The 15,883-nt window shown below is 46.3% G+C and overlaps 1 protein-coding gene across 2 annotated transcripts; it reads right to left on the bottom strand.

Annotated features, from left to right (window-relative positions):
- Positions 1-3,015: 3,015 nt before the first annotated feature.
- ddx42 (DEAD (Asp-Glu-Ala-Asp) box helicase 42) lies at positions 3,016-15,822 on the bottom strand. 2 transcript variants are annotated; one of them, XM_064321997.1, is made up of 18 exons: positions 15,679-15,822; positions 14,302-14,521; positions 13,181-13,325; positions 12,446-12,507; positions 11,827-11,863; positions 10,903-11,055; positions 10,330-10,434; positions 9,497-9,616; positions 8,874-9,050; positions 8,157-8,285; positions 7,950-8,049; positions 7,670-7,717; positions 7,431-7,528; positions 6,736-7,012; positions 6,299-6,525; positions 6,007-6,117; positions 5,708-5,818; positions 3,016-5,616 (listed from the first exon to the last, which is right to left on the bottom strand). In XM_064321997.1, exons 2-18 carry the CDS (start codon positions 14,508-14,510, stop codon positions 4,969-4,971), a joined length of 2,757 nt encoding a protein of 918 aa, XP_064178067.1. In that variant the 5' UTR covers positions 14,511-14,521; positions 15,679-15,822; the 3' UTR covers positions 3,016-4,968. The 2 variants fall into 2 exon arrangements, with proteins under 2 accessions (XP_064178067.1, XP_064178068.1); XM_064321998.1 differs by having other exon boundaries at positions 14,302-14,518; positions 15,679-15,808.
- Positions 15,823-15,883: the final 61 nt, after the last annotated feature.

The following is a 15,883-nucleotide window of genomic DNA, read 5'->3' as shown; positions in this document are numbered from 1 at the left end:
TCCATAAGAGATGAGGGAAAAAAGTTTTAGAAAAACATTAGTCTGGAAAGGGTTACAAAGTAATTTCTAAAGATCTGGGTCTCCACTGAACTACAGTGAGAGCCATTATTTCCAAATAAAGAACACTTGGAACCATGGTGAATCTTCCCAGGAGTGGTCGCCAGCTAAAGTTTCTCTTCAAGGGGCTGCGACAACTTATCCAGGAAGTCACAAAATATCCCAGAAGAACATCCAAAGAACTGCAGGCCTTTCTAGCCTCAGCTACGGTATTCATGACCCCACAATAAAAAAGAGACTGGGCAAAAATGGGATTCATGTGAGAGTAGCAAAGCGGAAATCACAGCTAACCAAGAGAAACATCAATGCTCGTCTCACATTTGCAAAAAAGAACCTGGATGATCCCCATGTGTTTTGGCATAATGTTCTATGCACAGATGTTTAAAAAGTGGATCTTTTTGGATGACACAGGTCCCATTATGTCTATGATGCTTTGCTGCCTCAGGACCTGGATGAGTTGCCATTATTGAAGGAACCATGAATATGCCTCTGTACCAGAAAATTCTTAAGAAGAATGTTCCGTCATCCATCTGTGAGCTGAAGCTGAAGGAGCAATTGGGTTATACAGCAAGACAATGATCCAAAACACAAAAGCAAGTACACACCTGAATGGCTGAAATGAAACTAAACTAAAGTTTGGGACTGGCCTTGTCAAGTCCTGACATATACAGGTGTTGTGGCAGGACCTGAAATGAGCAGTTCATGCTTGAAAACCTACCAGTTTGTAAATGGTGAACCCCATCAAGGCAGACTCCCTGTTACTTCTTGTAAAAAATATCTACAGAGCAACAGCTAAAGCGTAAAATGGCAACCCACCCCCTCACCCCTTTGGCACACAACCCCTTCCTGCCATGGCTCCTAGAGTCTGGGTCCAATCATCTCCTCAGCTGGTATTTCCTGTCTGTCCCATTCACCCTCAAAGCAAACAGCCAGGGGCCCAGGGGAGGGACAGCCGTCTGAGTGACAGATATATCATGGAGGGGTGTGGGGTGGGGTGTCTGCCCACTTTGCTGCCAAAGCATTACAGGCCCCAGCATACTGCAAGATCCCACCATCCGAACACCAGGCACATTGTCAGGGTACCCAGTAAAAAAAGAAAACTGCTAAATTGTAACTAGCACTATTTAATACTAGCTGAGACCTGTTTGTGTGTTGCAGTTTCGTTATAGAGACATTCCTTTCCCATTTTTCTGTTGAAAGAACCTTTCTGAGATCCTGGCCCCTGAGTGAGTAGTGAGAAGAGTGTCTGATTCTCTTCAAAGCCAGAACTTTCCAGGCATAATCTTCGAGATGTAGGTGTGCACACAAACATCCCGCCCCCCCCCCCCAAAGCTTTTTACCTGGTGTGGATATGGTGGCGAAGTGGGTAGGGGCAACCCATGCCAGTGCTCATTTCAAACATCAAGTGGACAAGCGGTTCAAAGACGAGTCTCACTCACCCCTCTGTCTGAGGGGCAAACCGCACTCCTGTGCATCATTTCCTGTGCCACTCCAGCTTAAGAGATGCTAGCCTGTTTCCATCGGCAAATATTTGTTTCTTCACTGGGGCAGGTTTACAGGAGCCAGAGCCACTCAAGACTGGAAAAAGCAGAGGCACTGACCTCATAGACAAGATAGTGCCAATCATTCATTGTGCATCAGCCTGGGTCTTTAGTCCAACAACACACTGACAGAAGAGCAGCGTGAATGTGGCAGTAAATCTGGCTGAAGGCAGGTGTGAAAATTTACCAGTGACAGTTGGTACAAATCATGCATAGGTGCAAGAAGCATGTCTGGACAATGGTAAGCAAATCACATCATCTAAAGAGATCAGGGTTTTTTAAGAGTTGTTGACACCAATGTGCAATCCGGTTTGTCAGTGCAGATTGAGTTATGATAACATGAAAACTACTGACTAAAGAGTAGTTATACCCTGAATTTTTCAGATGTTCTCAGTTTCATCAGGTTAGAGGACTGGAAAATCAGTGACCTGAAAGGAAGAATGCAGAGGCGAGAGTCCAGAGACGGGAGCCGTTTAAGAAGATGTGGTATATCTCTTTTTACTTCCACAGTAGTATCCCCCTCCCATTGAAATGCTCATTTCACCCGCACCCTGCATCCTGTTTTCAGGTCCCAAAATCTCTGCCCCAGCCGCCATCGCAGTCGGGCCAGGAATTTCACACCAACCCTCAGTTCTTCCATCTCCAGCCACGACTGTCTGTCTGTCAGACCAGCCGGTGTGAACTCTTCATCCTGCTCCTTCTCCTTGACCCTGGTCTTAGGACAAGGGAAGCACATCAACTGCATCCAATTACACCCAGGCTGTCTTCTGTTAAGCATACTTGTATTCTGCAAACGTTCATACTTGTAGCATGCAAGAGAACAGTATTACTTTTAAAATAATGAGAACGTTATCAAGTCGTACTTGATAACATCCTCACTAGGAATAAATACATTTAATCCAACACAAAAACAATTAATTTAGCAAATACTTGACTACTGCCATTAATAGCTAACTGGGTCCCTCAAGCTGCAAAATGAAATGGCTAGATCGGGATTTTGGAGATCGAAGTACAGCAGCAGTGTAAACTTGTTTATCTGTATTTTTGCCTATATCAATATCGCTAGCTTGCTATGATAGCTAGTAAGTAGACAGCTAATCTGCGGCTATTTTATTACTATTCTTGCCACAGTGACATGAAGAAAAGCAATGAAGAAAAGCATGAATTGATACATACTCAAAATCTAGGTCCTTTCAAGTACACAAGGTCACATACAGGTACTACAGCATGGCATGCACTTGCTGTTTACGTAGCTAGGAGGTGCACTTATGCCAGACATTATGACAACTATGCTATTCGCCCTATATAGCTTGAACAGAAGAGAGTCCCAGTTAACGTTTTAAAAAATGAGCTGCAAATGTTTTGCGCTACAAGTTAATTTGCTCGACTGGAAAGATGAGAACGGAAGAAACCTGTGTTGGAAAACAACTTAAATTTATTAAAGAGTGACAATGCGGAAACCAACAACAAGTTGACTTTATGTACATTTTTAACGAGAAGGTACTGAAGAATTACTGGTGAGAGCAAGATAGACACATTTACATTTAAATAACACTCTTCAGGGAGCACTAAAATGGACTCAAAACGAAGTGAAGCAGTTGGAAGGGTTCAAACTCATAAAACAAACAGATCAGAGACATCCCAGAGGGAGCTGAAGGCTAAAGCACTTGGCTGGCTCGGGTCAAAGCGTCAGCCGAGGTCAGGTTTACCAAGAGCCAGAAAACCATTGTTGAAAGACAGGAGAGGTGAGATCTGTCACCACTGAGTCTGAGACCTCGGGATCATATTTACAAGTCAAACTGTGAGCAAGGTATGCATGCAGTTCTGGGAATGCACCCATGAGCAAGTCAGGCATCTGCTCATCAACAACACAATGTCGTAGCGGAGTGCTGGCTGAGACAAGCCAAAGGTTGTACATGTATATGTACCACAGCCCCAACCCAGACCACCCCTCAGCAAACAAGAAATACTAAACTAATAGGTGGAAGGTGTAGCGAACACCACTTTATTCCATGACCAGAATCAGAAAAGCACACGGGATCAAAATGCCTAGAGAGTGATAAACGAGATGAATTTACATTGCTTTGAATTCCACCATTTTGGTAATGAATTCAGACAGGGATTGGAGAAGCATTGAAAATAATAGGTCATTTTCCACTCCAATTTAACTGTGGTATAAAAAAATAAAAATAAAAAAACCTGAATTTACTTATAGCAAGCAACAGGATTTCACAGTTGTCCTTAGCATAACACTATTTCTGACAAGACGGTACACTAGAAACAAGTTCTGCACAGATGTAGGGTTTAATGTGATATCGGCTAGAGTCAAAGACGAAATGGAATACACCTCTAATGGAAGAGTTCATAAAGCTAAAGGAACAGGACTGATCAATATACAGCAAAAAAAAAAAATTTCCATCGGAAATCTGATAACTGTATCGCTTTCACGCAAATGCAGACGCGCACACATCCAAACATTATCATACACACACAAATGCGGCCCAAAAAAAGTTATGACTTCCCTTCAAAAAATATATATATATTTTTTTTTAAACTAAAACCTACCCATGCCAGGATCATTTCAATATAACCTTCAATGACAGGCCCTTACTTCTATCCTTGGGCCCCCTGCCCAACCCAAATAATAATATCAGTATTGACACAAATACAATCTTAATAAAACTTGACAAGCCTTGAGAATGTGAGTCTGCATCATTGTGCACAGACCGAAACACATTCAATCCCTTCAGCTGCATCATAAGAAACAGACCCAGTCTGGTCCAACCTACTACCCAAATTTCCTGGGCCTCATACCTCACAAGTTCAGACAGGGGGAAGAGTAGGGGCAAAAGCAATCATGCACACTAGACCACAGGCATCACAATACAAGTCCCAAGCCTACAAGGGCTGCAGTGCGTTGGTTTTTGGCATATTTCAGCACTAGTGATTAATTTCAGTCGTTCATTGGCTGAAGAATTCACACACCTTGTTCACAAGCCCTTAATTGCCTGCCGACTGAAAGGAAACCAAATGCCTGCAAACACCGTGGCACTCTAAGATGTGCGTTTGACAGCCCTGCTCTGAACTACCAGAAGTGAAACCAGATCTGCTGATCACGACACGCGCTGTCTTGCTGCATGGGAGGTCACTGAAAGCAAAACGCTTCCATCCCAGCCCGTGGGAGCACTGTTAAACTCAACTGTAAAAGACCACAGTAGAAAAAATGGAAAAGCAATATTACAAGATTATGAGTCTCACTGCATCAGATCTATGATGTTCCTATGGTTTCTGAAGAAGTAGCTGTCTGTCTATGAACTGTACGCGGTCATGTTAGATTGATTTTTTTTGGGGGGGGGGTGGGGAAGCTGGCTTAGCTGTCCCACCGGGTCTTTTTGCGTTTGGGAGGATCTGGGACTGCAAAGCTGTCTTCGGCCCTCTCGCTCCTGTCCCCCCTGCCTTCGCCCCCTGACCTGTCCCCGGTCTCCCTGTCACCCCTCCACTCCTCCCGCTCGCCCCGCCCCTCTCTGTCCCGGCGGCTCCCCTCTCCGTTCCTGCCGTCTCCGTAGCGCCCGCTGCCGTGGCGCTCCCGGTCGGCGAAGCGCTCGCGGTCTCCGCCGTGCCGCTCCCGGTCGCCGTATCGCTCGCGCTCTCCGCCGTGCCTGTCGCCGTGGCGGTAGTGGCCCTCTCCGTGACGGTCGCGCCCGTCGCCGTGGCGATCGCGCGGGGCCTCCCGGGGCGCGGAGGGAGCCGGGAAACCCTGGGGCGGGTTGCCGTAGCCCTCAGGCAGGGAGCTGAGGGTCCCGGCGCTGGTGAACCCCGCCATCCGGGTCCCTGCGCTCAACTGAGGGGCGGCGCCCGTGGGCGGAGCCGCCCTGGGACGCTCTGCCTCGTCGGGGTCGCCCGAGGGCACGGAGCTGAGGCTGCCGGCACTGGTCCAGCCCGCCGAGCTGCTGGAGTTGGTGCTGGTGACCTTTGGGGGGAGCCCCGACGCCGCCACAAAGTGGTTCTTGTACTGAGCCTGGAAGGCAGAGGTGCGAAGGCAGGTTAGAAGGGAACGTCCGGAGCAGGCAGGCGGGAACGAGAGAGGACAAACGGACGGACAAACTCACCTGGAAGGCCTGCTTCATGGCCGACATGCGGTCCCCCATGGCCCCGGAGGAAGGCTTGTAGGATTCGTAGTTGGAGAGAATGCCGCTGCCGCTGCCACTGCCACCACGGTCCTGCCGGACAACACACAGATTCTCAAAACAGCCCCCGTGTGGCCGGAACCCGCAACTACAAGCCGTGCCGATTCTTAAAACCTGGTTGCGAAATGGGAGACGCTCGTAACTGTGACTCCATATGGGAGTTGAGCTCTCCGGCTTGGATGGGCATTGACAGGATAAGCTGCCAGTCAGGGAGGGCGTACCGAGGTGTCTGCTCCCAGCCCGGGCCTTTCTCTGTAGCCCAGGCCACCACCCCCAATGTTCAGCTTCTTCCCTTTGCCTCCCTTGAAGCGGGACTTCCTGAACCAGGGATTCTGCACAGAAACACAGATACACAAATATTAGTTCGACCCAACTGAAAAACAGGACGTGAATAAAAATCATTCCATCCTGACATCACAAAAACTTACGGAAATCTTTATTAGTGAACAGTCTGTAAAAGGTATGAGGTGGGGGTGTTGTGCAATATTAGCTATCCCAGAGTGTACCCTTTACCTGCATTGCCAGGTCCATAAGCTCCTTAGAGACACTCTGATTGGCTCCTTCAAGGTTGCGCACCAGGTCCCCAGCGAATGTGGTGTCCTTGTTGGTCAGGAGGGTGTAGGCCACGCCTTTCTCCCCGGCGCGGCCCGTACGCCCGATGCGATGGGTGTGTGTGTCGATGTCTCGGGCCACGTCGTAGTTCACCACAGTGCGGATCGACGGGATGTCCAGACCACGGGCTGGGAAGAGGAAAGGGTTAAAAAGGGAAACGGAAGAGAAATAAACGGGCAAGGGGAAAGAGACACTGCAGAGCGTCTTGGAACTAAAGGAACACTGAATTTTAACCAATAGCAACAACAATAAAGAATAAAAAGGAGAAAAAGCAGAAGACGCATCAGCAGAAGACACAAGAGGAATAACAACTCCATATCCCAGCTCTCCTTTCTCACCGGCTACGTCGGTGGCCACCAGCACGGGCAGGTTCTTCTTCTTGAAGTCGGCGATGACCTTGTTCCTCTCGCTCTGGTCCATGTCCCCATGCAGCAGGCCCAGGCTGTAGCCCTCCTGCGTCAGGTTGGTGGCCAGCTCCTCGCTGTTGGCCTTCTTGGTGACGAAGATGAGCACGGAGCCGGCAGAGGTGAACTCCACCACGCGCCGCGTCAGCCAGCCCCACTTCTCCAGCGCGCTGGGCAGGATCTCCACCATCTGCGTCACGTCCTCGTTGGCCTGAGGGGCAGCGGTGGATACGCACCCTGAACACACCCGTACACACACCACACTTTACCAACTTACTTGCAGAGGTGGGAAGCCTTGGGGTCAGAAAGTAAAGGTCCTTGCTCGTGTTTCTACCAGCCATGAACTCATTTGACAAATTGTTTCTACCTCCTGGCTGAAGAATTGTGCTAATTAGCAAATCCAGGTGATTGGAACACAATACAGGGGAGGACTTTTACTTTCTGAACATGGGTTCTCCACCTCTGCTTACCTGTATCTACCACTGACTCTTTTAATCCTGAACACTGTCCAAGCTGCCCTCTGCTCACGGACATGGATTTACTCGAGAAGTACAGACCATGATTAGGACACTTTTTGCATGTTGTTACCCCTACAACGGGGAAATGACAAGAGTGTGCGGGGGCTGTACCTCCCCGATGTCTCCCTGAACCACGCGGATGGGGTCCACCAGGATGTCCCGGGCCAGCCTCTCAATCTTCTTACGGAAAGTAGCGCTGAAGAGAAGAGCTGTGGAGACAGAGTTCCTGTTTAGGAAGCAGAAACGCACTCATGCTGCTTCACACTCACACAAGAAGCAGAGACAGGAGTGACGTTCAGACTCTCTCACACACACACACACACACACACACACACAAACAGGGTACTTACTCTGTCTGTCGGGGCGCACATGACTGGCAACGGACCTCACCTGATACTCTGAAAACCAAACAAGCAGGCGAACACACACACAGCACAAGGGTTCAGTAAAATATTATATCTTAAGGTCCCATTTACATAAGTAATGTACAAAACCGCACATTGACCACTGACATGCAGCTTGTACAAGCGTGTGGCCACGGGCCTCGAGCCTGATTTGACTGAACGGCTCCGCTAACAGCCGTCCTTCAACAGAGACAGAGCAGAGGCCCTGGGGGGGGGGGGCACCTACCAAACCCCATGTCGAACATGCGGTCCGCCTCGTCGAACACCAGGTAGGTGACCCTCTGCAGGGACGTGGCCTTCTTCTTCACGTGGTCGATCAGGCGGCCCTGAGGAGACGAGACGCGGTCAGAGAAGGAGGCTCGGGGGGACCAGGCGCGGCCCGGGTCCGTCCCCGCCCCACCGCCCCACCCCGAGCCCCGAGGGAGGCGCTTACCGGGGTGCACACCACAATTTCGGCGCCCTCCTGCAGGGCCTTGGCCTGCTCCCACATGCTGCCCCCTCCGTACACGGCCACCGAGCGCAGGGCGTAGGCCTTCCCGAAGCGCTTGCACTCCGCGTGGATCTAGGGAAGTCACAAGAGGGACCGTGCTGAGGGGGAGACCACATGCAGACTGTACACCCTCACTGAAAACGAACCCCGCACAACTAATCGTATACCTATGGTGACATCTCCAATTCTTGCTGAACAAATGCAACTACAGTGCCAACAAGTACAAGGCGTTCATGGGACCATTACCAGAGCTGGTTAAGTTGGGTCACTGAGCATTTCTTTTACTACACTGCATTACCCATAAAGATGAAATGCCACCACATCGTTGCTGTTATGACTTTCTCATCCAACATTTAGCACATCGTCAGGGTCATTAAAAAAAAGTTTGTGTCTCCAAGCTTTCTGACAGAGCCATGAAATACTGACAGACCACAAAGGAGTATGCAACGATTCAAGGTTTCTTTCTATTCATGCATCAAACTCAAAAGATTTTTCTATGACTGACGATTTCCAGCTTTGAGGATATAGTGATGTAGTGTCAGGATCAATCAAGGGGTGGAATCTGTGAGATGAGCGAGACAGAAAGCACAGATCCCACGCCCAAACGGGGCTCCTGCGTTCACGGTTCACCCCCCTCCCCTGTCCCGACCGGGCTCTGACCTGCTGGCACAGCTCTCTGGTGGGGCAGACGATGATGGCGATGGGCCCCTCCCCGGTCTGCAGCTCCTTCTGGTCCATGATGTGCACCAGCATCGGCCAGATGAAGGCCGCCGTCTTGCCGCTGCCCGTCTTGGCGATGCCGATCATGTCGCGGCCGCTCAGGGCGATGGGGACCCCCTGAAAGAGAGGGGTCCACGGGGGGTCAAGGCCAATAAGAGCCCCCAAGTCACCGAACCCTGTGCGCTGGGTGGGCGGAGACTGCGGCCTTGTCTTAACAGCATTTGCGATTAGCGCGTAACACCAATAGGCTTTATCTGGGTGCGGTTATGGATGTACGGATACGGGCGTGTAGTATAATGGGTAAGGAGCTGGTCTTGTAACCTAAAGGTCACAGGTTCCATTCCCAGGTAAGACACTGCTGTTGTACGCTTGAACAAGGTACTTAACTTGCGTTGCTCCAGTGTATATCCAGCTGTATAAATGGATGCAATGTAAATGCTATGTAAAACATTGCTCTGGATAAGAGCGTCTGCCAAATGCCTACAATGTAATGTAATGTAATGGATGTGACGGGTGCGGAGTGTGTGTTCCACAGGTGGGGCGTGTTTTGCAGCGTCTCATACCTGGCACTGAATGGGCGTGGGCTGCGTGTACTCCGACTTGCGGATCTGGTGCATCAGCTGCTCGTCAAAGCCAAAATGGGCGAAGCTTGTGCTGGGTTTGGGAGGGGCAGCGCCTGACACCTGTCAAAAAATTTTTCTTAAGTAAATTGAACACACACGTGCGCGCACACGCACAGTATAGGCTGAAGGCAAGGATTAAAGTTGTTTCTTTCGATCTACAGTACTATGCAAAAGTCTTAGGCACCTGTAAAAAAATGCTGTACAGCTAAGATGCTTTCAAAAATAATGAAATGGAAGGTTATAAATATAAAGAACAGTAAATAGTTAAAAACTAAATAAAATCAATGTTTGGTGTGACCACCCTTCGCCTTTAAAACTACATCAATTCTCTTAGGTACACTGTCTGGCAGTTTTATAAGAAATTCAGCTGGTAGGTTGTTCCAAGCATTTTGGAGAACTTGCCACAGTTCTTCTGCAGATTTTGGCTGTTTTGCTTACTTCTGGCTCTCCAGGTAATCCCAGAGACCCTTGATCAAGTTTTTATCTGAAACGTAGTTCATTACTTAAAATATTACTTTATTTAACAAAATACAAAAATGTATCTGTAAAATTTCATTTTTTGGAAAATTCATGTTTGTAAATCTCAAATTTGCTCTTTTCTACTGACACACAACAAAAAATAAACCAAACCAAACCCTAACCCTAACCAAATAAGACCAAATATATACTATTTATTATATTTAAAAATCTAGGGTGCCTAAGACTTTTGCACAGTACTGTACATGTGAAATGTTGCACCGCTGTACAAATTGCACGCATTTCTGTGCACCTACCCGTAGGTTGAGTTTCTGTCTGAGCTCAACCACCTGTATGGGAGTAAGGATATTCAGCTCTTCGTGCTCGTTGTAGAAGTTCTTCTCAAAAGGGGGGTAATCGATCTGTAAAACAGGAGGAGCCGGTCAAACACAGAACCAATGCACAGCAAGCCAGAACCAAACTCACAACCATACTACCCCTACCCTGCAACTGCATGTCAATAAGCACATACAGATTTTGAATTTAATCAGTAGATAATGAATGCATGCATTAAATGTTATTTTGCACAAGTTTGAATATAATTCAGGGCGCGGGAATTGTGCTACCCTTTCCCATTTCTACTGTTGAATGACTCTTTGGTATAAAGTACAAATTTCATTTAAGGATCTCACATTCAGAGGCTGCTTAAGAAAATAATTGAGCCCAATCTGAGAGCAAAGTGTCACAATCAATTCAACAGCCAACTGCTCCAACCAAGGGGACAATCAGTTTTTGTTTCTCATTTGACAGCACCCAGGATAAGCTCAACGCAGCAAGGTCAAGAGCAAGACAGAACGCAATCCCCGTGCAATCGGGAGGCGAACTCTTGCCTCGGAGTGGTCGATGGGGGGGAGGGGCAGGATGATCTTTTTGGCGAGAGGGGCGATGGGGTTCCCGTCGCTGTCGTAGTCCACGTTCTCCTCCTCCTCGTCCTGGGTCAGGCCGGCCGTGGGGTTCTCCGCCATGTACCGGAAGTAGGCCTCCTGCACAGAGCACAGCAGGCCTGCGTCACAGCCTGACCCACCGACCAGACCACCCCTGGCCTGGGAGGACCACACAAATCTCAGGCAGCCAAGCACGGGGCCTGACATCTCGCTTGGTACCACAGACTGTGGAGCCAGCCTAAAAAACCAGAATCGTGAGCCGTGCGTCTCTGTTCAGGGAAGTGCTCACATAAAAACAAAATACCAGAGCTCCGTCAGTCGTGACAGACCTCTTCAAAATGCAACACTGAACAAATACAGGGAGAAATGAATGTCTTAAACGGTGTCTTTACAAAAGGTTCTGTCTCAAGGGTAGCTGGTGCTGAATGGGGAGAGTGGGCGGAATGGTCTATGAGGCTTGTGTTTACGGTCACAGGTCCGAGTCACTGTACTACAATCGCTGAAACTTTTGCGGTTGAAAGTTTCCTAAAAAAAAAAAAAAAAGGGGGGTGGGGAGATGAAACAATAATATTGAGAGCATAAACACTATTGCAGAACACATTAGTTCTACTGTAAATATATCTGCTTTCAAAGTCACATTGTCAAGACTGAGGAAGTGGTGTCAAATCCACTGAAATCTGTCTGTGTGTCTAAAAGGGATAACCTGGATTCAGCCATTAAAAGTAAAACATGGGCCTTAAAAGCAAGATGTCACAGGGAGAGAGAGAGAGCGAGCGCTTTCTGGCCAGGTGAGAGGGATGATGGGACTGAAAGAGATGGCAGGTGGGCAGCTCAGAGATACAAGAGCAGAACGCTAGTAGTTTCACTCACTTGGTCATCTTCCTCTTCAATGTCATCACGAATACCCCTGGAAAAACAAGCGGAGAAAAAAAAAACTTCCCTGCAACTCGTTCACACACCCGTCATCACCCCCCAAAAGAACTCTCCCGCCTCTGCTCGACTAGCCCCTAAAACTTCCCCCCAGGCACATCCTCCTCCACTGAGCCGAAGAGGAATCAGGCAAGAAATCAAGACCAGATTCACATACCACTTCCAGTCAGACTTTTCAAATAGCCACTTTTGAAGCTTTTGATTCCAGCCATGTCACACCATCATTTTCACCATTACACTTATCTGGTGATATACATTTTGTAGTCTGGAGGTATCATAAATGCAAGTAAACATTGATGGCCACACTCTATCTTTACTGATATTCCAGTAACAACCTTAATACGCAAAGAAGAAAAAAGGAGATACTGTGACCCTATCGTATGGGACCACCTCTGGCCATATCTGTACAGATACTGCCAAACATCTACAGCTGTAATAATGCAAAATAGCATTTTCTAAGTATTGACCTTCTTGTAGAACACACAGAGCATGTGCACACTAGGGAAAAGAAAATACCAGTATGAAAGTCTTCTGCTGTGAAAATGAAGGATGTACTTACTTTTCTGGTTTCTTCTCTTTCTCCTTGTCTTCTAGTTTCCTTAAGTCTTTTGTAGCTTGGTCCTGGAAAAGTTATAGATATGAAACAGAGCTATGATAGAACACAGTTGATGGTCTAACCAGATAACTAATCCAATCTGAGATAACCATTTGCTTACAGAGCAATGAATATTCTTCCAAATCTTGGAACTGATCTCAACACTGACTTTCATGGTAATAATGTGGTATGTATTTCCTTAGATGCTTTTACTTGTTAGCAAGTTTCTCTTGAAAAGATATTTCAAAAATATACATTTTTAAAGATATGGTTAGATATTGTACATACATCCTCCAAATGACTCTTTTCCCAAATGGTCGTATTAATCTTTAGTATCTCAATATTTTTTATATTTTTAAAACAGAAATTTTAGCTGGATCTTCCTCAGCCACAGACTTATATCAAGTTTGGAAATGAAACTTTGTTAGACCTTCATAAGAAAAAATATGATGCAGAAAGTAGTCACTGTTGCCTCAAAAGACATTTACTGAGGAAAAGAAAATGCATGAACGACATTCATTTTTTTAGCGAACTATTGGGTCAGAGAGAAATTACTAACGTTAAGCCCCCATTTGACTTCCATATAGATTTTAAAGGCTAATACTGGACCTCCAACATCTTCATAACAGATTGCAGCTCAAAGCCTGCCGCAGATTGCAAACACACGAGTTCCAAACAAATGGCCACTCATCTACTCACCTCCACCTCAGCCATGAAGGCATCTAATGGGTCTTCCTCACTGTCTGAGCCATGGGACTGGAACTGCTGTCGTGTTGGAGAGTTCTCTGCAGGGATGTAAGGCAGGTCCACGTTGCTGGACTCTTCTTCATCATCTTCAAAATACCTGGAAGACAGCAAGACAACCCCCATGCCAGGTGCAAATGTTGACCTTTCCAATACGCAAGAGAGTGTAAACAGGAATATCTATAATACCTGGACAGGCTGATATTTAGTGACCAAGGCTAATGCAAAGACTACAAGATCTGTACAATTGGCAAACTATTTCAACAAGGCCTCAGCAGGGTTTCCCACAAGTCAGAAATGTACTTGTGGTTGAGTGGTGGGGGGTGGTTGTGGTATGAGACCCAATCGGCACAAAAATGGTACATTACATACATTGCAATAAATAAAAACTAAAATCAATATATTAAACGTTTCATATATTAAACAGATATGACAAATAACAAATGGCCACCTTAACACTTATTTACGGTTTCCAATATTTTTCATAATTTCACTTCACAACTCCAACACCAAAGCTACATTATTGACTAAATGAATAGCTAAAATATATTAAAAAGCTAGCTAGTGCCCTTGAAATATATTAACCATTTTTTATGCAACATCGGGAGAAAAAAAACAAGCCCAAAGCCACGTAATATAAGCAAATTTGGCAACTCTGGAGAGCATGCACGATTCTGCACATCCCCTTTTTGCACAAACATAGTTGGAAGGGGTAGAACAAGGGGAGGTTGCCTGCTAGTTAATTGATTGAGGATTGCGTCATTTTCTGGGAATAAGACTGCCGTGGGAAAGCCTGTTAGGTGACTTAGGATACTAATTGGTATTCCAGAAGTGCATGCAGGATTAGAAGTTCATGACACTGAAGTCAGTTTTATTTAACAATGAAAAGATCTACAATCAATCAAGAACATATCACCCAATCACTGATGTGTGAGTGTGGACTGGGAATATGTGATGCACACTGCAGCACATCATGTGTATTGTAGACAATGAATTTGGCTGCAATACAGTGACATGAACTATCCTCATTAAGCCATTCTGCACCGATGCAAATCCAAAAATCACACAATACTCACGCATTCTCTTCATCGAAATTAGCCCTTTTTGTGCCAATCTTGTAGAAAGAGGGAAGTTGCTGGTTTTTGCCATATCCTGATGCAGTTGCTCCAAATGAAGAGTGTGCTGGCTGTGGCAAGCGGGGCTCCTCTTTTTTGCCTGTTGCCAGGCTGAAACCGCCGAAACCAAATCCCCTCTTAGCCCCAGGGCCGCCCTTGTTCCAGTTCATGACTGTTACTGCTAGAAAATGTAGTTCAAATGAAAACCAGACAGGAAAACCACAACCATCTTTAAAAAATAATCATTCACCGTTAGCAGATAAGATTCCTCAAAGACCCAGGAAAGTGTCAATACAAAAGGGTACAATACTTATTTTCCTCAAGACATCCTGTAAAATGCTTCTATTATCCGCTGTTTATATTTCTAATGTTTATGCAACTCAACGTGCATATTGTGTTAAAACCGACACAAAATGTAAAGCCATACGGCCAGAGCGAACTGCTGACGCTTTTGGTGCACTTCAGAGTGCTGTACACCGTTAGCCAATTCAGTTAGCTTTTAAAAAGAATCCGGGTTCACATAACTGAACATACAAAGGACAAACTGGATATAACCACCATGTTTTCTAACATGCATATCTATAAAGTAAATATGACGCACGCCCGCGTTCACTAACTATATTGCCGTACTTAATTGTTATGATTTATCACATGAATTGACGTCCACTACAATACAAAATAGCACCAAACGTCGTGGACGTCGGACCTGGCTAAGTCAGGGAGCTAGTTAAATGTATAATGACTAGCAAAATCTTACGCTGCTTTACTACGTGTTGTAATACGGTCGCTATCTGTACTGTATCCGTTGATAATTGAGCCAAGTTGATCATTCATAATTCAGTGTCAACTAAGGTGAGTAGATACTGACAAATAGCCTCCAGTATAACCAGCTAGTTTAGGTACATACATTACCGTTAGCTACAACGTGTCTGGAGCTAGCAAAGGTGGCTAGCTAGCAAGCTAATTTGACACAACAATGGGCGTATTCACAAGCAACACACCCCAGATATCAAGTTACTTACACTGTTAGTACAATAATCCCAATTGCAATTTAAACGGAAAATTGATATACATTTACAAGGCCTCGACAAAATACAACTCGAAACAACAAAAGCTAAATACGGTTAGCGCCCCAGTTTAGCGAGCTAGCAGTGATACAGGATCGGTGGGTTATTCTCGGTTTTACACTGCTTTCGCTAATCGTATAGCTAGTTCGTGCAACAAAGTAAGCACTAGCCGACGTAAAGGATATGCACATTTGTATACATTCAATTACACTACGAGACAAACTAAACCCTTCAAATGTCTGTAATACGACATTGTTTACATGAAACTTACCAAGTTTCCAATTCACACTGAAATAATGGATACAGTCACCTAGTAGTAGCACGGGCCCTGGAATGCAATGGTGTTAAGCGTCATCAGAACTCAACTATGGGTGCAACGTAATTGACGAGCGACGAGAAAGGTCTTCTTCTTCTTCTTTTTCTTCTTCTTCTTTTTCTTCTTTGGGTTTGGTTGGCGGACGACGCTAAAGTTGGGG

This window comes from Anguilla rostrata, chromosome 2 (genome assembly GCF_018555375.3).
Source record: "Anguilla rostrata isolate EN2019 chromosome 2, ASM1855537v3, whole genome shotgun sequence".
Lineage (NCBI taxonomy): Eukaryota > Metazoa > Chordata > Actinopteri > Anguilliformes > Anguillidae > Anguilla > Anguilla rostrata.
The sequence above is the reverse complement of the archived record's forward strand: the minus strand, read 5'-3'. Positions and strand labels throughout refer to the sequence as shown.